Below are 25,487 nucleotides of genomic sequence, written 5' to 3'. Positions count from 1 at the left end.
GCCGACTTGAGTTGTGTTCGCTGCTTCCTGCCCTGCCGACCTGGGTCCCGTCTGGTCCTCATCTTGTTGCTTTAAGCTCCAGGTCAAGCCGTCTTCCTTCCAGAGTCTTAGTGACTCTGGGGGAACAGGTCCTTTGAGCTCTAAGTCCCTTCCCTTCCTTCTTCACCCTCTGCCCCTTCCAGACCCAGAGCTAGCTCCTCAGTCCCCTGCCCAGCAGAATGAGTCCCCTTGACCTTGGGAGGACCGTGGGTTCGCCACTGACCTTGCACTTCCCCAGCCTCTGCTCGAGGGTGCTTGAGGGCTGGGGTCAGGTCCTTCCATGACTGTCCGCTCCCACATCCCCTCCGCACTCCCAGCACAGGCCCCATCCATGGCCGGGGTTCAGGCCGCGTTGTGCAGGAGGGTCAAGACTCAAGGCTGTTCTCCAGAGCAGGGGGTGGAGGGGGGGAGTGGTTGGGGGAAGGGGGTGGGGAGTGGTTAGGGGACACCCGCAGGTGTCAGCAGGGCAGCGGGCTGGGCCCCCTCTCCTGGTGGCAGCAGTCATGGGCTCTGCCAGCCAGTTCTCTTTCGTGAGTCATCCCTCTGTCTCCTCCACAGTGGGATGCCTGAATGTCACAGCCTAGGGTGCCTCCTGGTTCCTTGGCTAACGACTCGTTTTCCCTTCCCTGAAAATCGGCAGAAGGAGCAGCTGAGCACGAAGGGCCGTCCATTCCGAGGCATGTCTGAAGAGGAGGTGTTCACCGAGGTGGCCAACCTCTTCCGCGGCCAGGAGGACCTCCTCTCCGAGTTTGGACAGTTCCTGCCCGAAGCCAAGCGGTCCCTGGTGAGTACAGAGCACCTACGCCAGTCTGGGGCCACGTTCTCAGCAGCCGGAACCCCCTGCCAGTGCAGCCCCCAGGCCAGGCCAGGTTTATCCACTCCCCAGACACACTGGGTGCCCTCAGAAGCCACAGCCGGCACAGACACCCACGGGCCCCCAGTGCAGGCGCCACCTCCACGGTGAGTGGCGCAGATCCTCAAAAGGCCTTCTCTGGGCAGGCAGCAGCCAGGTGGTGAGGGCTGGTTTGGGAGGCAGAGCGTCCTCCCGTGGAGACCTGCCTGTAACCAGGTCCTTGTGGGAAGGTGCGGGAGGGGTCAGGCTCACTGGAGGCACTGGGTGGGCTGAGGCTTGGCAGTGACTCGGGGTGGGAGTGCAGAGAGCTGATAGCGGAGGAGGGGCCTGGGATGGGGAGGCTGGGGGCGCAGACTGCACTGTCAGCCTTTCTCCCTTTGCTGTGGACTGAGGCCTGCTGACCTGCCCTTTCCATTTCCTCTTTTTCTTTTTTTTTTTCCTATGAACTTACGGCTTTAAAAAAAAAAAATTGAAGGAAAATTCACGTAACGTAAAAGTCACCATTTTAAAATGTACATTTCAGTAGCATTTAGAATATTTTAAATGTTGTGCAGCCATCACCCCTCTCTAGTTTCAGAACATTCCCATCACCCCAAAAGGAGACCCGTCCCCGTTAGCAGTCACTCCCCATCCCCCCCTCCCTAGATTCTGGCAACCACCAATCTGCTTTCTGTCTCTATGGATTTACCTGTTCGGACATTTCATATAGATTGAATCATACAACATGTGGCCTTTGGTTGGTGTCTGGCTTCTTTCACTCAGCATCATGATCTTAAGATTCATTCATGATGTAGCATGTGTCAGAACTTCATCCCTTCTATGGCTAAATAATAATTCCATTGTGTGGATGGACCACATTTTGTTCATCCATTCACCCATCAGTGGGCACTTGGGTTGTTGCCACCTTTCAGTCATTGTGAATCGTGCTGTGAACACACATGTACAAGTTTTTGTTTGAACACCTGCTTTCAGTTATTTTCCGTCTCTGCCTAGGAGTGGAGTTGCTGACTCATGTGGTAACTCTGTTTAACTTTTGAGGAACTGCCAAACTGTTTTCCACGGTAGCTGGACCACTTTACGTTCTCACTAGCAATATACCAGGGTTTCAGTTTTCCACATCATCACCAATGCTTGAGGTTTTCCTTTTTTAAAAAAACTTATAGCCTTTGTAGTTGTTGTGAAATAGTATCTTATTATGGTTTTGATTTGCATTTCCCTGCTGACTAATGATATTGGGCATTTCATGTGCTCATTGGCCATCTGTTTATATTCTTTGGAGAAATGTCTGTTTAAGTACTTTGCACCTTTTTTTGTCTCTGTTGCTGGGTTGTAAGAGATCTTTATATGTTCTTGACATTAGTCCCTTATCAAATATTTTCCTCTATTCTGTAGGTTGTCTTTTCACTTTCTTGTTAGTGTTGATGCACATCAGTTTTAAATTTTGGTCAAGTCCAATTACCTATTTTTTCTTTTGTTGCTCATGTTTTCAGTGTCAAATCTCAGAATCCATTGCTAGTTCTGAGGTCATGAAGGTTTACCTAAAGTTTTCTTTTAATACTTGTATAGTGTTAGCTCTTGTATTCAGGTTGGTGATCCATTTTGAGTTAATGTTTGTATATGGTGAGGTAGGGGTCCAACTTCATTCTTTTACATGTGGCAATCCAGTTTGTTGAGGAAACAGTTCTCTTTCCATTGCATGGTTTTGGCACTCTTGTCAAAAATCAATTGACCATAGTTTTATGGGTTTATTTCTGGACTCAGTTCTAATCCATTGATCTCCATGTCTGCCCTTAGGCCAGCACCACACTGTCATGATTACTGTAGCTTTGTAGTAAGTTTGAAATCAGGAAGTGTGAGTCCCCAAACTTTGTTTCTTTTCAAGATTGTTTTGGCTAGTCAGGGCCCCTTGCGATTCCATATGAATTTAAAGATTGGCTTTTCCACTCCAGTAACAAAGGCCGTTGGGATTTTGAAAATGATTGCATTGAATCTTTCAACTGTTTGGGGTAGTATTGCCATCCTAACAAGATTAATCCACAAATACACAGCATTTTTCCATTTATTTAAGTCTTTAGTTTCTTTCAGCAGTGTTTCAAAGTTTTTTTTCATTGTGTAAGTCTTGCACCCCCTTGGTTAAATGTATTTCCAAATATTTTGTTCTTTTTGCTGTTGTAAATGGACTTGTTTTCTTAATTTCATTTTTGGGTTATTCATTGCTCATGTATAGAAACACCACTGCTTTTTTGTGTTGATTTTGTATCCTGCAACTTTGCCGTATCCAGTTTATTAGCTTTGATCGTTTTCGTGGGTTCCTTAGGATTTGCTAATGGAGACAGTTTTCTTTCTTGCTTTCCAATTTGGATGCCTTTTACTTCCTTTTCTGGCCTGATTGCTGTGATGGAGCTTCTAGTACCGTGCTGAATAGAAGTGGCGAGAGTCAGCATCCACATCTTGCTCCTGATCTCAGAGGAAAAGCTCTCCACCTTGCACCACTGAGTGTGATGTGAGCTATGGGTTTTCCGTAAGCACCCTCGAGTTGAGGAAGCTCCTTCTATTCCTAGGTTGTTGAGTGTTCTCTTTCCTCTTTTTATCTTCCTCTTTGCCCTTGATGACAACTTGGGGTGTGAGCACACAAGAGTCCACCCTTCCCACCTTCCTGTGTCACCACCGCCTCTCCCGGGTCTGCTTCTTGAATGAAGATGCAGTGGGGACACAGGGCTGGGGGGCAGTGGGTCTTGAAGGAAGGGGCTCGGGGGTGATAGCAGTCTGAGTTTGGATGCTGTTCAAGACTCTTAGTCGATTGGGCAGACTTCCGGTGTGCGGGTCGGGGCTTGTCCCCGTGTTCCCGTCTCTGGGACACAGAGCACCATCCCTAAGAGGAGGTCCCACCCAGAAGCACTTCATGACTCAGAGTCAGAGAAGCTCTGTGCCCATCCTTTGGGCTGAAAACAAGTCCAGGAGCTGTAACCTGTCCTGCCCACCCGCCCGGAGCCTTGGGTGTCCCGGGGGCCTGGACAGAGCCCCGTGAGCACACAGCCTGGGCCTCCTCGGGCTCTGGGTGCTGCAGGCAGGCTTGAGCCGGCCGTGTCACCTCCCAGGCCTCGTTGCCTTCTCTCTCACATGGGACTGACCGGCCCTCCTGCTCAGGTGGGGACTGAGCTGTTGTCCTTTAAGTGCTTCTCGCGGGGCCTGGCTCATGCTCAGTGTTCCGGAAAGAGCAGCTGCGGTTGTGCTGGGAAAGTAGGCCTAGAATCCCGTCTGGTCGTCTCATCCTCTCCTCCCAGGGTCTCCCTCTGCATCTCCAGGACAAGCCAGCTGCCTGGCCTGCTGGAGGCTCTTGGGGGACACCGGGGGGGCGGGGCAGGGAGCGGTTGAAGGAAGCCCTTGTCTGGACTCCCCGGGGACAGGGAGCTCACCTCTACACTGGGCCTCTCAGCCCGGCTGCCTCCTCACGGCTCCAGGGCCCCCGAGTCCAGCCTTCTCCTCTGAGTCCATTGTCTGCCCCGCGGATCTCTCTGAACTTCAGAATCCCTACTTGGTTTTTTTCTCCCTGTTCCCAAATAAGTGTCCTTTGCAGTCCTAGCGTCATTCCCGTCTTCCTTCTCTGTTTGCTCCTGCTCATCAAAGACCCCCCTAACTGGCTCCGGGGGCTACGTGGCTGAGGAGCAGAGGGCCCTCACCATCTCCTTCCCACTTCATGCCCTTCTTGTGTTGGCTTAGCCCAAGGTTGTGGGTGCTTGGGCCTGTGTGTCCCTGGGAGCCCAAGCTGCATGCTGTTACCCGCTGTAAAGCCCTGTGCTGCTCCCTTGTACAGTTGGTGGATAGTTTATGGGTCTCATCCTCTTGGATCTTGGCCTCAAATCTCAGCTCTGACCTTGGTGTTGGCAGCTTTTCCCCTGAACCCCATCCCCGCAGAGATGTGTGCACAGTGGCGTCCCTGGGTGGCCTTCCCAGGGCCATTGCTGTCAGAGCTTCAGGGTCCAGGGGCAGCCCACCCTCATGGCCTCAGGGAAGAAAGGCCTGGCTCTGTCCCCGGCCAGCTTTTGCTGCTGCACAGCTCACATGAACTCTTTGCAGGCCTTGGTTCCTGAGTTATCATCTTGATGGGTCAGGGTTGGGGTTGAGTAGAGCCTCTTGTCCTCTGAGGGCTGTGGTCGCAGTGCCCCCTGGTGGACACAACTTGGCATTTACCAAGTCCGACACTGACAAAGCCCACCCTAGAAAAATAAGCATTTCTCTCAGAAAAGCACCTGCCCACAGAGTTTCTTTAAATGGCATTTGTTATCAATTCAGCAGTGTTTTTTTTAAGTGTACATTGTGTAATTAGAACTGTCTTGTACATTTTAAACGATTTAATCAACTTTTAAAAATTACTAAAATGCTCATAATTTGTCATATAGAATGATCTTTTCATTAACTTTTAGATTTCTGTTAAAACTGCAGGAAAAAGAAACCAAAGGTGAAATTTGATATTGTCCTAATTAAACTCGACTGCTTCACCTAGATCAGAGCTTAGCAAAGTTTTTCTATAAAGGGCCAGACAGTAAGTATCTTAGGCTTTGCAGACCAGACGGTCTCTGTGGCAAAGACTCAGCTCTGCCGTGGTAGCGGGAGAGCAGCCACAGGCCCGTACATCATCGAATGGGCATGGCTGTGTGCCAGCACAATTTTATATACAAACGCAAGCCGAGCCAGTCCCTATGTGAATGGTCTTTGGGGGTCTTCTGCCTCAGGCATTTGCACATTGGGACGTTTAACTGAAACAAAAGAACTGCCTGAACTGTTAGGGGAAGATCGGTGGTACTGAGCTTGCCTTGCAGCTGGGTGAGCTTAGCTGGGCGAGCAGTGGGTTACCCCCTTTCCTCCCAACCCCCCCCCCAAGTCCTACTCAGCACGTCATATCGTCACCTGTCCCCCTCCTTTAGGAATTGGTGTTTGCACCTGTTCTGGGATCTACAGCAAATACCAGTTGAGAATTATTCCACTTTAAGTTCTTGGAGTAGCCTTGGGTCTTCGGATAACTAATCCCTCCAAAGAAGCTTAATCCTCTAAGGGACAGGTTTTGCCTGTAGTTAAACAATAGGTCTTTATTATTATTATTATGAATATAAAAATAGTACATGCGCATGAGAAAAATCAAGCATTAGTGAGAGCATCAAGTATGAAAAGTTAACTTCCCTTTTTCCTAGCCTCAGTTTCCTCAGAGTTAAGTATTTACAAGTGTCTTATGTATCTTTCCAGAAACCTCCTCTGAATGTGCTAACAAATGTTTATCCTTTTAAAAAAGATGGCGTCCCATTTGTTCTGCCCCTAGGGGTTTTTTCTGTTTGTCATAACAGTGTATCAGGTATGCCTGTCCCTAGCAGTGACACAGTGGACACAGAGACACAGAGCTAACTCATAGCTGACAGTTGCCTCTGTTTGGTTTGGATGCACCACGACTTGTTCACCCAGCCCACGCTTTGGGCTGACAGCACACCCTTCACGTAGTGTCTCTGCGTATAGGCCCTGTGGTGGGAGTGGGTGCAGGCAACGTGAACATAGTGGGGGTGATTGCAGTGTGCCTCTCCAGCCCAGCTCTGAAGAAAAGCCATGGTCTGTTCACCTTCCCTCTGCCTGCTCTAACTTTCATACAGATGCAAATGCCGAATAGATCCTTCCAGAACCATTCTTCATAAATATTGCCAACACCCTGACCTGTTAATCAGTGCTTGGTGTAGAGCCTGGGAGGACTAGCAGTGAGCACCCCACCAAGTGATGACATTGCCCCCAAGATGTGTTTTCCCATTCATAGGAAAGAATACAAACTTGGCTGGAACCCCTCCTCCCCCGCCCCAGTGACCTGGCACCGTCAGCTGCTTCCTCTTGCTGCCAGGGCCTTGCACGTTGCTGGTCCTCTAGCCTGAAATTCTTTTCCTTTCTGTGGTGCGCTCGAACACACAGGCAGACACCCTGTCAGTGGTCTGCTGGGTGAGCCCCGCACGCCAAGGCCCAGCTTCAGTGTCTCCCCACTGAGCCCTCCCTCACCTGTCTGGACCCTCGCCCATCGAGGCCTTCCATGAGCCTTCTCCCAGCCTCACAGTGCGTGACTGTGGTGAGCTGGGTCTTTCCTCCAGTAAACGTGAGCATCTTGAGAGCCAGGGTCACCTCGCACTGGGACAGAGCCCCTGGCCCGTGGCAGGCAGTGCTTGCTGGGGCCATGAGCTGAGCTGCAAGTGGTTCCATGCACTAGGGTACATTGAGAACCAGCACTGACGGGCCCGGCTGTGTCTCTCCAACGCTGACCGCTTCCTGTGTTTGCGTCCTTAGTTCACAGGAAATGGGCCGTGCGAAATGAACAGTGTCCAAAAGAGTGAGCACGAGAAGAATCTGGAACACAGCAAAAAGCGCTCTCGGCCCTCACTCCTCCGTCCCGTGTCTGCACCAGCCAAGGTAACTGTCAGCTGTGCACATAGATGTGTGCATGCGTGGACACCCAGCAGCCTGGCCTTCTCCGTAGATGACTTGAGGAGCAATATGCAGAGACCTGGGGCATGAGGCCGAGTCCAGGCTCCAGTCCAGCTTGAAATTGACTGGCTGTGGGACCTTGAGAAGTCGACTCACCTGTGAGGTGGCCGGTCACCTATTCCCCCTGGGTCACAAGATTGTGTGAGAAGGAGTGTCGCCTCCTCTCGCAGAAACCGGATGTACTGCTCAGTCTGCTCCTTTTCACCATCACAGCTCTTTCACAGGCAGGGCCCCTGTGTACAGTTGCGCAGGTCGGTTACTGCACAAGGTGCCCTGCTAGGGGGTGAGAGGCACTGAGGTCCAGCTCCTGTTGTTCTCATCACCTGTGATGGTGATTTTCTAATTCCATCATTCTTTATGCATTTACTTTCTACTGGCTTTCTACTGTAAGGAAGAGCTTTTTTTCATTTCCATTTATTTAATTATGTATATCATCATAGAGTCGGGTTATAATCCGTGACTATCACTGTTTATCTTGTTGCCTAAACCGTCCCAGACCTGGCCAGTGGGGCCCTTTGGGCTGGCTCTTGTGTCCTCTTGACACATCCCCATCATTCTTAAGGCATGTGGGAGATGGTTCTGTAGTGTCCTCGATGTCTCAGCAGAGTGGCCAAGTTCAAGTCCCCTTCCCATCACCATCACGGCCCACAGGACGAAACAGGCAGGGGAAGAGGTTTCTGATACAGTATCTAGGGGCATGTTTCCCTGGCTGTTCTTACTCTATGACAATCCCTCCTGACATCAAAAGCGCTAAACTGCTGAAAGTTAGATCCCAGATTGTGGGCAGAGTGGTTGTGTGACCCTTCACTAGGTCATGGAGGCTGAGGTGGGTGGTCCTGAGAGGTTCATCCACGGGGGTCTTGGGCAGACCTCATCCAGCACCTGATGGCGGTTCCCATCAGGAGAGCTCAGCGTTGCTGATGTTATGATTCTAATAAAGATGGACACAGGGGCTGCCCGTGGGAGGCACACAGCATCCATGGCATGGAATTTCTCTCCACAGAAGAAAATGAAACTCCGTGGTACCAAAGATCTGTCCATCGCCACTGTGGGGAAGTACGGGACTCTGCAGGAGTTCTCCTTCTTTGACAAGGTGAGCGGTGGGACCATGACTTCTGGGCCTTCCCCCGTCCAGGCTGGCCTCGCCCAGCTCAGATCTGAGCAGGCAGGGTTGGGAGCAGGCGGCAGGCGGCCAGTGGTGGGCAGCGGGCAGGAGGTAGCGAAACAGGTGGGAAAGGCAGAGCTCAGAGCCCACACCAAGTTTGGGGGCACGTGTCTGCCACTCAGAAGCTGTGTGTCATCTCTAAAGCTGGGATGGTCCTGGGGCTTCTGTCCAGAGTCAATGGGCAGAGCCAGGGAGATGGCTCTGGGCACATGCTGTCTGAGCCAAAGATCACTGCACGGAGAGCAGTCCGCTGCAGACCACAGCCAGTCCCTTTAGAACACGCCTGTGTTGGTGACTCTGTGTGCACCTGGTGATAGCAGAACCAAGTGTGCTCAGGAGCGGGAGTTGGGCCCGCTAGGGGCCCCCTGACTCGCTCTCCCCGCAGGTGCGCAGGGTGCTGAAGAGCCAGGAGGTCTACGAGAACTTCCTCCGCTGCATCGCGCTCTTCAACCAGGAGCTTGTGTCCGGCTCTGAGCTCCTCCAGCTGGTCAGCCCATTTCTAGGGTGAGCGACACTTCTCGGGGCTCCCCACTTGGGTTTTGTTTCCGTAAACTCCTTTCACCCTTCTTTTGCTGTTGTTTTTGGAAAACAGTATATGTGTTTTTTTCGATCTTGTCTTTAAGTTGAAGTTGTTACAGAGATCATTATAGATTCACCAGCAGTTGTAAGAAAGAACACAGAGAGGTCCTGGGGAGCGTTCCCCCGTGGTAACATCTCTAGTCAGTGTCATAGCCAGTATGTTGATATTCACACAAGCCACCCATCTTTTCAGGTTTCCCATTTTACCTGTGTGTGTGTGTGTACAGCTGTATCACCTGTGAAGGCTGGTGTGTCCACCACCACTGTCCAGGTACCGAGCAGCTTCAGAACCACGAAGATCCTTGCGTTGGCCTTTGATACCCATACCCACGTCCCTCCCACACCGCAAGCCCCTGACAACCCCTAAAACCTGTGTTCCTTCTCTAAAGTTATATAGCAAAAGTATTATGTAAATGGAATCACACTGTGTAACCATTCAGGATCAGCTTTTTTCACCCAGCGTAATTCCCTGGAGATTCATTATGCTTTTTAAAATTCTAAGAATCAGAAATTACTGGGACGAATGAAATGATCGCGCAGCATCCCTGCTGCCCCGAGAGAAACTCTGTTGGCAGATCCGTTACCCGCTTCCAGCACGTCCTGCTGCCCTGTGTGAGCTGCCCCCCGAGGGGCCCGGCAGCCCCTGAGGGGGCGCAGCTGTCCTGGGAGGTGCCTGCGCATCGCAGGTCGTGCACCTGTGCTGTGGGAGGGGAGTCTTTGGCTCCCCGTGTGCTTCCCACTCACCAGCCCTGTCATGCCCAGCGAGTTTCCTAGCCCGTCTGCGCCTCAGTTTCCATTCTGTCAAAGGGGGATCATAAATATACCTGTGCAGGGTTTCAGAAAGTTTCAAATGGGCTCTGCCTGAAGACCCTTAAAATAGCATCTCGAACACGGTGAGTTCGCATTATACATGACATGTGCGGCGCCCTGTTTAGCCCCCAAGACAGCCCCAGAGGCTGCCGGCCCCTGTGGGCAGCTACCTGATTCCCTTTCTATTAATTAAAAAAGTTTTTTTAACTTTTTTTTTTTAATGTAAAATAAAACACAGATCCAGGAAACCACATAACAGAAGAACGGCTTAGTGAATCATTATTAGGCAGACACCCTTGTGCCCACCGCCCAGGTCACAAATGGACCTTTGCCAACCTGCAGGAGCCCCTCCACCTGCCATCTGAGTCATGCTCCCTCCCTTGGTTTGGGAGTGACCACCTCCCTACACTAATTACAGCGCAGCCAACCCAGGTGGCCACCGCCAGACACACGGCTCAGTCTCACCTCGTGGTCTGGGTTTTGTTTTTTAATACGTCTTGTACGTCCCTCTTCATCTCTAGGTTCCCTCTGCAAGTTTATTCCTTACCGTGTCTGCATTGGCATCCCCATGGCGTGGGTGCATTTTGCCGAAGGCACCTTCACATTCCCCCACATCCCCCTGTCTGTCAGGAGGCAGTGGTATCCTCTGAGTTCTTTCTGTGGTTTATTCCTTTGTTTATTCATTCACCGCGGGTTGCAAAAGAGAGCATCTCAACAGTATTTATCACCTTTTGGTGACCCAAGGTAGATGCTTGATTTCTCCCTTTATTACAGTGTCAGGGTGATGAGTCGCTTTCCTGTCTCATCAGGCCAATTAAGAACTGAAAAGGGGACCAATTTCTTTGGCGTTACATGAACTCATTAATTTAAACACATTCAATGTGTCTCAATACATTTTAAGCTGAGGAAACTGAGGCCCAGAATGGATACCTCTCACTCTCTCCAGGATAAGCTCTCATAAGAGAGCTTTGCCTGGTAATGGGCGAGTTCAGGGGGATGCGGCCTGGAAGCCCACCCTTCGCTCATCCTCTGCTCTCGGGATCTGAGTGTGGCTGTTGAGTTTCACATAAATGGCATCACACTGTCAGGCTGGGCTGTAGTCTTCTCTTTTTTTCTTTTTTAAACTCAGCAATTCTTAGACCCAAATGATTGTTTTTAGCGACTGCACAGTGTATGTTATGTTCCATGGTTTTCTCAGCAGGGTCTGCAACAATGGATGTTTATCTCCAGTTTCCCCCTGTAATCCATGCTGAGATTATGCTCTTGGGCTGGGATACTCAAAGGTCGAGTTAGGGTCATCAGGAGGTGCTTCCTTGGTGGTCCCAAGAGTGTGCACACATCAGGGTGACCTTTTCACTTGGATTAACTTTCTGGGGCTGCTAAAGATCTGTTAACGCTCTGAAAAACCACCCAGAGCAGGGTGGCAGGTGTCACACAGTCTCGGCTAAAACGTGGCTGGTTTTTTACGTGGATTTGGACACGCTCACATCGACGTACATCTGTGCAGCTCAGAATCCAGTGCTCTGAGCTCGGTCAGGGTCAGCTATTCCCGTTTCGACATGTGAGCAGCAGTTAGAGACTCCAGGCGGGGGAGAGGGCCATGGGAGGGTGCAGCAGAGCGGAGAAATGAAGCAGCTTCTGCTCGCGCATCTTGACCTGATGCCCAGCTGGGTTAGCGTTCACGCCCACCCCCCTCCCCACCATGAGGCCTGTGTTTGCAAGGGCAAGCTTCTTTCTGGGTTTGTACACCCACGGGCAGCTGAGTGCAGTGGCCCAGAGAGCTGTCACCTGGTGACAGCGTGGCTGGAGTTGGGGCTGGAGTGGGGTAAGCCTCCCCTTCAGAGTGGTTTGTCCCGCTGTAACCTCAGGCATCCTCCGCACCGATGTTGATGATGTCTCCCTTCCCTGCATTTCCGTTGGCTTGCGGGTTTTCCTTGTGATCTGAGTTGGCGGGGGTCCTTACAGGCGGGCCACCTCGGGGCACATAGTTAATGAGGGGAGACTGCCAGACTTAGTCATGGCAGGATCATCACACCAGCTGTCAAAATATCTGCACCCTTTCTGTAGGATTTGATACTCATTTAAACATTAATGCAGATGACATTGGGGGTCAGTTGTGTTAAAATCTTCCCGTTGACATGCACGACCATTATGTGATGAGAATTTGTCTAGGGAGGGGGTCTCCCTCGTGAGGGAGGAAGGCCCTGGAGCAGGGAAGCAGATTTTATCTGTCAAGGGCCAAGGGTCACTGCTAACCAGCTTCTGGCATTATGCGCAAGCAGCCACAGGCAATACTAAGCGAGTGGCAGTGACCGACTATTTACAGACAGATGTGGGGAGGTTGACTAGTTTGCTGATCCATGGCCTAATGCCCAGCCTCTTCCAGTCAGGGGACATCGCTGACCCCAGCTTCTGCCAGGCCAGGTCATCTTATCTGGCGTGTTCAAGGACCTCCCGCAAGTGGTGGGGCCTGGTTGGTGGCAGAGGCTGGAGGGCAGATTCACACACGCGGCAGCTTCACGCGTGTTGGATGCTCGTCCTGCCTCTCGCCCCTCCTCTCTGATGTTGATTCTGACCATCTTTAACTGCCGGCATCAACGTGAAGCCATTTTAACATCTCTAGATCATTCTCAGAAGGCCCTTGGGATGCTACTTGCCCTTTGTCTTTATTTCTTTTTTTTTTTTTTTAGACTTTTTTAAAAAAAAATTGAAGTATAGTTGATTTACAGTGTTGTGTTAGTTTTTGGTGTACAGCAAAGGGATTCAGATATATATATTTATTCTTTCTCAGATTCTGTTCTATTATAGGTTATTATAGGATACCAAATATAGTTTCCTGTGCTATACAGTAGGACCTTGTTGTTTATCTGTTTTATATATAGTAGTGTGTATTTGCTAATCCCAAACTCCTAATTTGTCCCTCCCACCTCCCTCCGACTTGTCTTTATTTCTGAAGGAAATTTCCAGAACTCTTTGCACAGTTCAAGTCCTTCCTGGGGGTGAAAGAGCTGTCCTTCGCCCCACCCATGAGTGACAGATCCGGGGATGGAATAAGCCGGGAAATCGACTACGCCTCATGCAAGCGCATCGGATCCAGCTACCGGGCGCTCCCCAAAACCTACCAGCAGCCCAAGTGTAGCGGGAGGACGGCCATCTGCAAGGAGGTAGCGCTTCCCGGGGCTCACGTCAGCTTGTGTGCTGCATGCTCCTTACCCCCTCCTGCGTTCCACGTGGAAGACCGAGTGTTGACCCCCCGATAGTGAGCGGTGGGTGGTGCCGGGATGTGCCAGAACAAAATGCGTGGGTAGAGATGGCGGCGTCTCACCCTGCTGGTGGTTCTGGCACGCCGCAGAGCACACGGCGCCTGCATAGGGTCTGGCCTGGTCCGCCGTCGTTTAGACTGAGCTTTATTTCTGCCCTGAGCCCACTCTGTTCCAGGTTCACTGCCCTCAGCATGTTTCTGTTTAGCTTGACCACTGAACACTTTTTCAGGGTTAGTAGACAGGCTTACTGCATTTCCAGAATTCAAGAGTGCCTGCTGGATTCCAGGATATGTAGTCTGGGAGTCAGCAGACTATGGCCCATGAGCCAAATCCGGCCCACTGCCTGTGTTTGTAAGTAAAGTTTTATCGGCAAACAGACATGCCCATTTGTTTACATACTGCCTGCGGCTGCTTTACCAGGACGAGAGCAGAGTTGAGTACAGGCGTGCCTTGGAGCTATTGTGGGTTTGGTTCCAGAGCACTGCAATAAAGCAGACATCGCAATAAAGCCAGTCACACGAATTTTTTGGTCTCCCAGTGCATGTAAAAGTTATGTTTATACTGTACTGTAGCCTATTAAGTGCGCAGTAGTGTTATGTCTGAACAAAACAATGTATATACCTTAATTTAAAATATTTTATTGCTAAAATATGCTAACCATCATCTGAGCCTTCAGCGAGTCACTGATCACAGATCCCTGTAACAAATATAATAATAATGAAAAAGCTTGAAATATTGTGAGAATCACCACAGTGTGACACAGAGACACAAAGCGAGCAAACGCTGTTGGAAAAAATGGCACCGATAAGCTTGCTCGATACAGGGTTGCCGCAAACCTTCACATTGTTTAAAAAAAAAAAAAAAAAAGCAGTATCTGTGAAGCGCAATAAAACGATGTGTCCCTGTAGACCTGACAGACCAAATGACCTGCAAAACCTAAAATATTTATCTGGCCCTTTACAGAGAAAGTTTGCCAACCCCAAAGTATTGATAGTAAGATTTCTTCACTTGATCAAAGCCACGTTTTCCCTTAAAACCACTTTAAAAGTAATTTTACTATTTGTATGATAAGGCAATTTCCTGTAAAATCAGTATTGTTACTTATCCTCGTATCTTCTACGCTGGACAACACAGTAAACCACTCTGGCAGCGGGGGCCTGCCGCGCTGGTCACGGCATTTCCTCTTGGTGCAGGTACTGAACGACACCTGGGTGTCCTTCCCCTCCTGGTCAGAGGACTCCACCTTCGTCAGCTCCAAGAAGACGCCCTACGAGGAGCAGCTGCACCGCTGTGAGGACGAGCGTTTCGAGGTGTGTGTGCGGGCCCGCCTTCTCCACGGCCCTGCCCTCGCTTTCCCCACTTCATCTCCTCTGCACCCTGGGATGTATCATGATCCTCCTTGAGCCCTCTGGTCTCCTTTAGAGTATCAGGGATTCCAGTGCTTTCCAGCAGGGGGCAGCTCCTGAAAGCCTCCCTTTTCTGCCTTGCTGGCCTCCAGGCTGGCTAGGCGTTGGTACTGTGTGTGTGTGGTTTCATTAACTAAAATTAGGTTCACTTAAGTTAATTTTTTTAATAAAAATTTTTACCGAGATCATTGTAGGTTCACATGCAGCTTAAAAAATAGCACAGTGTCAGAGCCAGGATATGGACATTGACCCGGCCATGATCTTATTCACGTCTCCCTAGTTGGACTTGTATTCGTGGGGGGCGCGGGGGGGCAGGGTATCTTGTGCACAAGCACGCACATGTGTGTTTAGCTCTGTGCGGTTCTCTCACCTGTGGAGCTCCATGTATCCAGCACCACAGCCAAGATACTGAACAGTTCCCCCAGCAGGAGGATCTCTCACACTGTTTCCTTATATCCCCATCCACCTCCCTCCCCAATTCCCAGCATCCGTCAACCTATCCTCCACCTCCTTCACTTTGTCCTAAGTGGAATCAGTCACACGGTATATAACTTTTGGGGATTGGCTCCCCCCAGCACGCGTTCTGGGGAGTCACCCGGGGGCTGTATGTACCACGCGTCCCTTCCTCTGCATTGCTGAGTGTAACGTGCTTTTGATGCCTGTGGAAAGGGTCAGCCTAGGACCCGTTCCCCTCCTCAGATGGGTCCACCAGTGGTGAGGTCCAGGTGGCGCCATCATCGCCCAGGTCTGGACCGGCCCTCTCACCCCCGTAACCAGCTGTGCTCGCTCCAGTCCCCCGGACCCGCGTCAGGGCCACCACACCCTGATGTCTGTCGTCCCCTCCTCAGTTCTGCACATCCCTTCTGCCAGCCCAGGCCCGTCCCTAGGACCCCGCTGACACCCCGACAGCTGACCCCTTTCTGCTTCTTTTCCTTAGTTAGACGTTGTCCTGGAGACCAACCTGGCCACGATCCGGGTGTTGGAAAGCGTGCAGAAGAAGCTCTCCCGGATGGCGCCGGAAGACCAGGAGAAGTTCCGGCTGGACGACTGTCTGGGGGGCACGTCGGAGGTGATCCAGCGCCGCGCCATCCACCGCATTTACGGCGACAAGGCTCCGGAGATCATTGAGAGCCTCAAGAAGAACCCTGTCACTGCTGTCCCCGTCGTCCTGAAAAGGTGTCCTCGCGCTTCTGACCACCCTGCCTGCTGCAGGGAGCCCCCCAGCAGCTCATTAGTGCTGTGTGTCACGGGTGTAATCGTGAGGGGGTCCCTGGGGTCTCAGTCTGGTTGACTGCAGTGTTTTCCAGTCTTGCTTCATCTCCCCATTCCATTCCCGAGAGGAAAGCACAACTGTCAACAGTTGTTTGTGTCCTCCTGGAACTTTCTGCCATGCACATAATCATATCTAAACATGAAAATGAAAGGTAACTACTTTAAAGCACAAATGGGACCATCCTGTATCACGCTTGCCTGTTATTTAATCATATGTTTGGGACCCTCACTGTGCCGGTGAACACGTATTGGTTAAGCGGCTGCCCTCAGCCAGGTGCTGTGCCCAGCCCTGGGGCTGCAGAGCCAGGCGAGCCCGACACAGTCCCTTCCATTGCAGGGTTCACAGTTGAGCAAGGGAGCCCGGTGGTCGAGCCAGCAGCTGCGTAGAGCGCAGTCAGTTCTGTGGGCCAGGACAGCGATGTTTGAGAAACCGTAAAACTGGCTGTGCGGGTTCCACGGGGCCGTTACCCCTCCCTCCTTTATACAGCACAGAGCCCACTGCACAGGCCTGGAGCTGGCTGTCCCGAGTGTGGAACGTGTCCAGTGGGTCTGTGGGTGGAAGACAGGCTGGCCCTGCACAGGGATGACTCGGGCGGGTGTCCCGGGCTGTCCCTGTGCTGAGCCCCTCTGGCCCTGCAGGCTGAAGGCCAAAGAGGAGGAGTGGCGGGAGGCCCAGCAGGGCTTCAACAAGATCTGGCGGGAGCAGTATGAGAAGGCGTACCTCAAGTCCCTGGACCACCAGGCCGTGAACTTCAAGCAGAACGACACCAAGGCCCTTCGCTCCAAGAGCTTGCTCAATGAGATTGAGAGCGTCTATGACGAGGTGAGGCCCTCCTCAGCCGGGGTCGGGGCAGGCTGCCCGTGCCCAAGCTCTGGCTCTCCTGGCCTCGGGCAGATGGCCAGCTCTCTTGTGTCTCCGTTGCCCTCGCAGGGCTGCGTAAGGGTGAGGATGGGTGTTTCCGTAGCACCCAGCATAGGGCTGGCCCAGGAGGCGGATTGAGGCCACCCTGCCATTGTCAGCAGAGGGGGGCGACTAGGGCTGACCGTGCTCTTGTGTGGCTCTGGACTCAGTGAGGGGAGTGGTTGGCGGGGGCTGGTGAACGGGAGCGAGCAGGTGGGAGGCTTGTGCCGGCACCGGGTGATGGCAGGACCATGGAAGGGCTGGTGGCAGGTGGGGAAAGGACAGAGGCAGGGGACGTTGCGGGGTGGTGACGGACCGGGTGTGCAGGGCTGGGGGGGCGGGGGTGGGGCTGGAGAGCAAGCAGTCGCAGGTCTTCCAGGGTCTAGCCAAGTGTCTGTGAACGAATGATGGTGGGCAGAGGCCCGTGGTCCTCCCTGAGCCTTCCTCACCCCCGAGGCAGCCTGGGTCAGCTGGACGCGAATAATCAGGGTGCCGCTCCCCTCGTTTCCCCCAGCCTCTGAGTGCTGCTGCAGGCCTTGGTAGTGGGAGTTCGGCCTCGTTTTGGTCCCAGAGCTCAGCTGGGCCCCCAGCCACTGTGATGCCCTCAGAGCCCCATGGCCCTGGACCCTCTACTTGGAGTGCTCCCAGTGGGCCGCTTCCCGTCTCACGGCCGCCCTGTCTCCCCAGCACCAGGAGCAGCACTCGGAGGGCCGCAGCGCCCCCTCCAGCGAGCCGCACCTCATCTTCGTGTACGAGGACCGGCAGATCCTGGAGGACGCGGCCGCCCTCATCAGCTACTACGTGAAGCGGCAGCCGGCCATCCAGAAGGAGGACCAGGGCACCATCCACCAGCTGGTGCACCAGTTCGTGCCCAGCCTCTTCTTCTCCCCGCAGCTGGGCCTGGGCGCGTCCGAGGACTCCGCCGATGAGGGCCGGGGGAGCCCCCAGGGGCAGAGTGCAGACCCTGGTGACCGGAAGAAGCCAGCGCCCGGGCCGCAGAGCAGCGCCCCGGAGGAGAAGGGGGCCTCGGGCGAGGCGCCGGCCACGGAGCAGCCGCCGCCGCAGCACAAGCCCCTGGACGACGTCTACAGCCTCTTCTTCGCCAACAACAACTGGTATTTCTTCCTGCGCCTCCATCAGACCCTGTGCTCCAGGCTTCTGAAGATCTACCGCCAGGCACAGAAGCAGCTCCTGGAGTACCGGACGGAGAAGGAAAGGGAGAAACTGCTCTGCGAGGGCCGCCGGGAGAAGGGCAACGACCCCGCCATGGAGCTGCGGCTGAAGCAGCCAAGTGAGCCCCTGGGCCCAGGGATGACACCATGAGGGCTTGCCTCTGAGATCCGGGAGGGGAGGCGGGCCCGCCGAGCAGCCGCCCCAGAGCCACGGGCCACCTGCGGTGGGAGGCGGTGAACGTGGGCTGCTCACGTTCAGTGGAGACTCCAGATCCTTCCCGGTGGTGGCCGCGTGGGAGCCGGGCCCTCGGTGACCGCGGTGCCGCCCCCTCAGGTGAGGTGGAGCTGGAGGAGTACTACCCGGCCTTCCTGGACATGGTGCGGAGCCTGCTGGAGGGCAGCATCGACCCCACGCAGTACGAGGACACCCTGCGCGAGATGTTCACCATCCACGCCTACGTGGGCTTCACCATGGACAAGCTGGTGCAGAGCATCGCCCGGCAGGTGAGCAGGCACGGGCGGGCGGCGGGCAGCACCTCTCTGCGCGTCCCTTCCTTCACTCCTGCGCCTGCGGTTGATCCCGTGCTTGGCACCTTTCCTTTTTTTTTCAATTAAGGTAGAATTCTTGTAATGTAAAATTCTCCAGTTTTAAGTGAACGTTTCAGTGGAATTTAGCACATTTGCAGTGTTGTGCAACCATCATTTCTGACTAGTTGTAGAACATTTCCATCTTCCCCCAAAGAAACCCTGTCTCCATCAGCAGTCACTCCCCATCCCTCCTCTCCCAGCCCTTTTCTGTCTCTCTGGATTTGCCTGTTCTGGGTATTCCACATAAACAGAATCACATACTATGTGGCCTTTTTGTGTCTGGCTTCTTTCACTCAGCATAACATTTTTAAGGTTCATCCACATTGTAGCGTGTGTTAGTATATCATCCATTTTTATGGTCAGATAACATTCCGTTGTGTGGATGGACCACATTGTGTTCTTCCATTCATCCGTTGATGGACACTTGGGTTGTTTCCACCTTTTGGCGATGGCGACCAGTGCTGCTGTGCATGTGCGTGTGCGAGGATATGTGTGAGCCCCTGTTGAAAAACCTTTCGTGAGGGTTGTTTGGCAACATGTAAAGAACCTTTGGCCCACTTTTCCTGGTGCGGGAATGTCAGTGACGTGCATCAGCATCACGCACGGCTGAAGGCCAACAAGAGGAAATTGGTCATAAGTATATAAACAGCAAAGCCCCAGACAAGTTGGGTGTGGTCCCGGGACGTGGGTCCTGCTTGGTGACCACTCGAGTTGTTGTTCAGCTTGACTTTTCATTTCCTGGTTATCAAGTGAGGCTGTTCATCATAAAGTGGAAAAGAAGCAGAGGAAGGAATGATGTCATTGCTCTGCCACGCAGGTACAGTTACTAGAAACATTTTAAAGATGGCAGTGCCTTCCAGGTTTTACAAATTTCTTATTGAAGTAAAACACATACAGAAAAGTGCCGACTCCTCAGTGTGCAGCCCGGTGGGTCTTCACAAATGGACACCCAACCCGTGCTCCCTCCAGCCACCCCCCACTCACGGGCACCCGCTGCCGATTTCTGACACTGGGATAGAGTCCCTGGTTTTGAAGCTGTATAAACTCAGCATCTGGCTATGTCCAGGCAGCGTGATTCTCTGAGATTCCTGTCTGCTGAGATGCCCGTTGGCTCCTTCATCGTCCACCAGGGAAGGATTCCAGGGAGGAGCTCCCATTTGGGCCCTTGGAGCAGCGCTTTGCATCCCCTGTGGGCCGTATGTGTGCATGACCTCTGCTCCCCCAGGTGGGGTGCAGGCAGGCACAGCCAGCCTTGGGGGAAGCTTCCAGATTCCTGGCCCACTCTGGTCCTGCCCAGGGGCGGGGGGTTAGTGGTAGAGAAGGAGGGCTCTCTCATCTCTCCTGGACTGAGCGAGTCGGCTCCCAACAGGCCACAGCTCTCAGGACGGCGGCCCCATCTGTAGCACCAGGAGGATTGGACCATATACTTTGACTCATGCCTTTTAAAAAAAAAAAAAACTCCTTCTCTCCACAAATGTCTCCGGTAAAACCCTTTTTAAAAGATAAAAGACGCAATAAAAATGGAGCTGTTTAGTTAGAGGCATAGTGAGGGCAGGACCCCCACGTGTGGCTCACAGGGCCCCTCCATGCAACACCTGTAACCTGCAGCGTTGTATCCACACTCTTTACTTCCTTTTATTTATTTTTTAAATTAGGATTTCTTATTTTCAGTAACAGCAGCTAATGTTGATTGGGAATGTGCCGGATGTCAGGCACCGTATGAGACCCACGTGTGTCCACGCGTCAGCAGAGGGACACACAGAGCAGAGCCTGAGGCCACTCAGCAGAGGGACACACACAGCAGAGCCTGAGGCCCTAAGCCTGCAGTAGCCTGTCTGGGCCACAGCTCGCGCGCAGAGGGGCCAACTCACGCCGGCTCCGTCTGACCCTGCGGCCTCGGCTTTTTCCAATCCTTGTGTCATCCTAAGCCTAAAGGTTTTAAGTATGTTTATCGGTATTAAAGGAATTACTTGTGTTTATGACTGAACACTGGGGGAAGATAATCACTGCTTTTATGATTACCATCCCCATTTTGGCACATTTTCTTTTGTATTTTTTCTGTGCATTTCTCATACCCAGGCAGGGTTTGCTGGTCTGCTCTAGTTTGCTCTGGTTTGCTCTTGTCTGGTTTGGTCTAGTTTGGTCTCGTTTTTGGTCTGGTCCAGTTTGCTAGTTTGCTCTGATTTAGTCTGGCCTGGTCTGCCCCAGTCTGGTCTGGTTTAGTCTGGTCTAGTTTGCTCTGGTCTGCATCCGGCATGGAGGTCGCCCTGCACAGCCCGCTGGACGCTGGTCTTCGCCCCCACCCCGTGGACTTTGCCACACCGTCTCTGGGTGAGGTGGGGGCTCCAGCAGGATGTGGGAGCGGTGGCTGTGCCTCACCCCTCCTGGCGGGCACACGCCAGGCACCCACCGGCCCTCCCTCCCCGGCAGCTGCACCACCTCGTGAGCGACGATGTCTGTCTGAAGGTGGTGGAGCTCTACCTGAACGAGAAGAAGCGGGGCGCTGCCGGCGGCAACCTGTCCTCCCGCTGTGTCCGCGCCGCCAGGGAGACCAGCTATCAGTGGAAGGCCGAGCGGTGCATGGCTGACGAGAACTGCTTTAAGGTGAGAGGCCAGCCACGCTCAGCCCCACACAAGGCTGGGGGGAGCACGGCGGGCGCCCACGACAGGAGCCCAGTACCGTGTGCTGCTTTCGCTGGGCCTCTGGATGCAGGCCCCGGCCCCGGAGGGCACCACAGGGCCTGTGAGGTGGGCGCCCAGCACGTGGTTCCTCAAGGAAGGATGGGGCTTGGAGGCTGGTGAAGAGGGATCATTGATGACCTTTTGACCTCATCCTCTGCCGGCCTGGGCTGTTCTCGTGGCTTCAGGCTGTTTGTCCCCCTCCTTCCCCAGGTGATGTTCCTCCAGCGGAAAGGGCAGGTGATCATGACCATTGAGCTCCTGGACACCGAGGAAGCCCAGACAGAGGACCCACTAGAGGTGCAGGTGAGGACCGCAGCCCTGTGCTCTGTGCCTTGTGCACACCGTGGGGGCCGGGGGCAGCCACAGGCAGCCTCGTGGGGCTCCCACCACGGGAGCCCAGGCACATGCTGGCTGAGCACAGGCCGCAGAACGTCCACCAGAGAAGCCTCTGTGCAGGCTGAACGCTCTCCTTGGAAACGCAACGGGAGGTGGGGGTTGCGGGTGGCCTCTCAGGAGCCAGGGGTGTGTGTCCCAGGGCCGGAAGGCCGTGTGGGAGCCAGGCCAGCTTCCCCCCAAACCCCGGCTCCTGCCACCTGCTGCCGACACCATGCCATCCACCCATGGCCAGCCCAGTCACTCAGACCCCACGGCATGTGGCCGCTGCGCTCCCCGTGCATGAAGCTCAGAGCTCTGGGTGCCCCCCGACCACCAGGAGAAAACCCGCCTGGCCCACACGTTGAGGTGCACATTCCACTTGGTGCCCGCACGCCAGGGAGCAGGGCCCAGAAGCCCCAAGCCGCCTTCGCAGAGCTGGTGCACCGCCCACCACAGCCTCGGGGGCTCCCTTCACAGCGCCCTTCGCTGGAAACACTTTCCAAAATGAGGGTAGGGGCCTGCACACCCGGTCCCTTCCAGAAGTTTCCAGCAAATGTGGTTTTGTTAAGCTTGAGTCTGGAGGAGCCTCGTGCTTTAACAGGGTGGTGAGCAGTTGAAGGATCCCTCGGACGCTGCAGGCCGTGTCTGCCCTGGACCTGGTGACCCCTTCGGGCCCCACCCTTTGCTCACCCGCAACTCCTGCCAGCTCTCTCCCTCTTCCTCCCTGCTGTTTGTGTCCTCACGTCTGTTCCTGCCCACATGTCCCCCAGGCCCCGCTCGCCTCCGTGTCAGGGGCCTCCTGTTCCACGTGAACTTACCACGTGATGGATACAGAAAAGTCGTTACACAGCAGGGATTTATCCACTTAAGCACGAAAGGCCATAAATCGTCTGAATGGTGGCCTGGGTGTGCGTGTCCCACTCCAGCTGAGCCCTTTATCGGGAGCTGCGGTCTGCTGGTCTCTATCACACATCAGGGTCCTCCATAGCTGTTATCCTAGTGCTTCGGGAGGGGTGGGGACAAAGTCCCCGGGAGCCTCTGATGACCTGGGCTGTGTCTCCCTCTGTCCCCCAAGCACCTGGCTCGGTACGTGGAGCAGTACGTGGGGACCGAGGGTGCGTCCAGCTCGCCCACCGAGGGCTTCCTCCTGAAGCCTGTGTTCCTGCAGAGGTGAGCGGACTTCGGGCCCGGGGGCCTCTCCCACCATTGCCAGCACCCAGCGTGACGGGGTTTTATTAGTTTTCACGGAATCAAAGGGTTTGGGTGGTGGTTTTCATTGCTTCAGATTGCGTTTCTCCAGCCCTGGGAGGTCAGGCATCTTCCCAGTGTTTCTGGGCCACAAGGACCTTCTAGTCTGCAGATCCTCCTCTCGCCCCCAGGAACCTCAAGAAGTTCCGCAGGTGGCAGTGTGAGCAGGTGCGCGCGCTGCGGGGCGAGGCCAAGAGCTCCTGGAAGCGGCTGGTCGGGGTGGAGAGCGCCTGCAACGTGGACTGCCGCTTCAAGCTCAGCACCCACAAGATGATGTTCATCGTCAACTCCGAGGACTACATGTACCGCCGCGGGACGCTCGGCCGGGCCAAGCAGGTGCCCCTCCCTGCCCACGTCCCGGGACCCTGGGGGCCAGCCCACAGCTGTCTGGGGGTGCCTGGGCCATCCTGATTCTTCTCTCCCCCGCCCCCTGCAGGTGCAGCCCCTGGTCCTGCTGCGCCACCACCAGCACTTCGAGGAGTGGCACAGCCGCTGGCTGGAGGACAACGTGCCGGTGGAGGCAGCCAGCCTGGTGCAGGACTGGCTGATGGGCGAGGAGGACGAGGACATGGTGCCCTGCAAGACGCTCTGCGAGACGGCTCATGTGCACGGGCTGCCGGTAACCCGCTACCGAGTGCAGTACAGCCGCCGCCCGGCCTCGCCCTGACGCTCCCACACGGGCACCACGACTCGCACTTAGTGCAGTTGCTTCCTTGGCCTGCGTGTCCATCGGGCGTTTTCATGAACAGTGTGAGGGGAGCAGAGCGTCCCCCAGCCTTGCTGCTATGGGCTGTGAGCTCCAGAGAAGGGCGGGTTGTGTCGGCTCTCGGCCCCACGCTGCCATCCCTCTTGGCTTCCCCGCTTCCTTTGGGCCTGTCCTGTGCCAGACGTAAACCACCACCCCCCCCCCCCCCGCACTTGAACTCTAGGGGCTTAGTCCCCGCTGGAAGGGGGAGGAGCAGTGCACCGGTCAAGGCACAAGAGAGTGCATTCACGTGCCTGCTGGGCTACTCCCGTCACACGTGCCAAATCCCCAGGCTTGGGCACCGCTGGTTGTTTTCTGCGTTTGGTGAAAGTGGGTGAAGAGCCGCGCGAGGGCTCACATTCGGGAGGGGTCAGCGTTTGAGGGTCCCTGACATCGGAGGAGTCGGGCCCAGGTGGACCTGCTTGAAAAGCATGTCCTTCCCAAGCTTCTAGAAACATTTCCCAAGCTGGGCGACAACCTGCATCTGACAGTTCGGGCATCGGCTTGGCCCGGCGGGTGCCTGGGGTCCTCAGTCACTTTGAAAGTGAGAAGAGCCCTTTCAGCCAAGCTGTTGGGATCCTGCTTTGACATCCAGACATAGAGTGGGCAGGCAGCACCAGAGCTGCCCAGAAGACCCTGCTCTGGAAAAAAAAGAGACTCAAACCCCATGTTGATCCGACAGCTGGACTCTGGGCACGTGAGGGGAGGGGGCCTGGCCTGCCGCACCCGCTGAGCTCGAGTGGTCCCACCCTGGGAGGGCCCTGGGGTGCGGTTGTGTACCTAAGATGGACGTTCTAGAAGTATATATATGCACACACATATTTATTCCTTTATGCTCTCTTAGTGGTTGTAAGTTCTACAACGGCCAAGTCCCACGGCCTCTCTGGGGGTGACAGCCCTCTTCGTGGACTTCCGCATACCCGCCCCAACGCCTCCATTCCGGTGGCCACCACCCGGGGCGGGTACCGTGTGAGGGGCAAAAGCTTCTTCTGTGCCAAGAATGCCAAGCAGTTCGGGCTAGGAACCAGCTTTTTGAACTTCCTGCACCGTGAGAAGCTCTGGCCGGGCCCCTGACACCATCAGCGAGTGGGCTCCGCTGAGCCGTGGGCCTGGAAGAACCCCCGCGCAGCCGCCTCTGCCAGCCGCAGCCCTTGCCTTCCTGCAGCTGAGCTGTGCCAAACCCAAGGTTCCGGGAATCGGAGATGTGTTTCTAGAAGTTTACCTGTGGAACTCGAGGTTTGCAAAGCCTGTGACTCCAGGCCTGGGCGATTCCAAGGCCAACCTGTCCCACCTGGGTGTCTCCTCACCCGGGTTTTCTCACGTGTAATCCATGCACTTTGTACGCATCCTTGTTTTATAAGAAGGAAACTTACCAGAATTCCTGAACCAGACCCTCCCGGCAGCCGTCCTCCTCGGGAGCCCGCAGCCCCTCCTGTGCCCTCTGCCTGGGCCCGGGGTGCGGGCCATACCCCACCAAGCCCCCCACCCTGCATGCTTCTAGGGAGCATCTCTTCTGTTTTTGAAGAATTTCTGTTCTGGGGCTTGTTCTTCCTTTGCAGCTGTTTTGAATGTAGTTTTCCTTTTCTATTTATTTGCACATTAAAGTTAAAAATTAAATATTAATCTAAAGCTGTGAGGTTCGGTCAGTCATTTCCTGTGAGCAAATCTGGGGGTGACGTCTCACTGCCAGGGTAGTTGGCCTGACCGCAGGGAGTGTCAGCACAGGCGCGCCTGGGAGTCCTCAGACCCCATGTGGGGACCCCCCGTGGCTTCCCTGTGGCTGCGCAACAGGGTCCTGTTTCCCCCGGGGCACGGCCCCGCCTCCAGAGTGTTTTCTAGAATACAGTAAGTCCCCTACAGACAAACAAGTTCTGTTCCGAGA

General features: G+C 54.3%; 1 protein-coding gene across 3 annotated transcripts in view; it reads left to right on the top strand.

Annotated features, from left to right (window-relative positions):
• SIN3B (SIN3 transcription regulator family member B) overlaps positions 1-25,228 on the top strand; it is a 37,708-nt gene extending 12,480 nt beyond the window's left edge. For 2 of the 3 annotated variants that reach the window (XM_057540668.1, XM_057540666.1), the window contains 15 exons: positions 680-823; positions 7,202-7,324; positions 8,403-8,492; positions 8,950-9,068; positions 12,910-13,117; positions 14,410-14,526; positions 15,560-15,798; positions 16,534-16,717; positions 17,483-18,086; positions 18,302-18,471; positions 20,986-21,159; positions 21,448-21,540; positions 22,688-22,782; positions 22,992-23,196; positions 23,297-25,228. In XM_057540668.1, coding sequence (XP_057396651.1) covers positions 680-823; positions 7,202-7,324; positions 8,403-8,492; positions 8,950-9,068; positions 12,910-13,117; positions 14,410-14,526; positions 15,560-15,798; positions 16,534-16,717; positions 17,483-18,086; positions 18,302-18,471; positions 20,986-21,159; positions 21,448-21,540; positions 22,688-22,782; positions 22,992-23,196; positions 23,297-23,527 — 2,796 coding nt within the window. In that variant the 3' untranslated portion in view covers positions 23,528-25,228. The remainder of the gene's footprint in view (positions 1-679; positions 824-7,201; positions 7,325-8,402; positions 8,493-8,949; positions 9,069-12,909; positions 13,118-14,409; positions 14,527-15,559; positions 15,799-16,533; positions 16,718-17,482; positions 18,087-18,301; positions 18,472-20,985; positions 21,160-21,447; positions 21,541-22,687; positions 22,783-22,991; positions 23,197-23,296) is intronic. The other variant, XM_057540667.1, reaches the window with a different exon arrangement.
• The last annotated feature ends 259 nt before the right edge of the window (positions 25,229-25,487 follow it).

This window comes from Balaenoptera acutorostrata, chromosome 2, assembly GCF_949987535.1.
Source record: "Balaenoptera acutorostrata chromosome 2, mBalAcu1.1, whole genome shotgun sequence".
Classification (NCBI taxonomy): Eukaryota; Metazoa; Chordata; class Mammalia; order Artiodactyla; family Balaenopteridae; genus Balaenoptera; species Balaenoptera acutorostrata.
The sequence above is the reverse complement of the archived record's forward strand: the minus strand, read 5'-3'. Positions and strand labels throughout refer to the sequence as shown.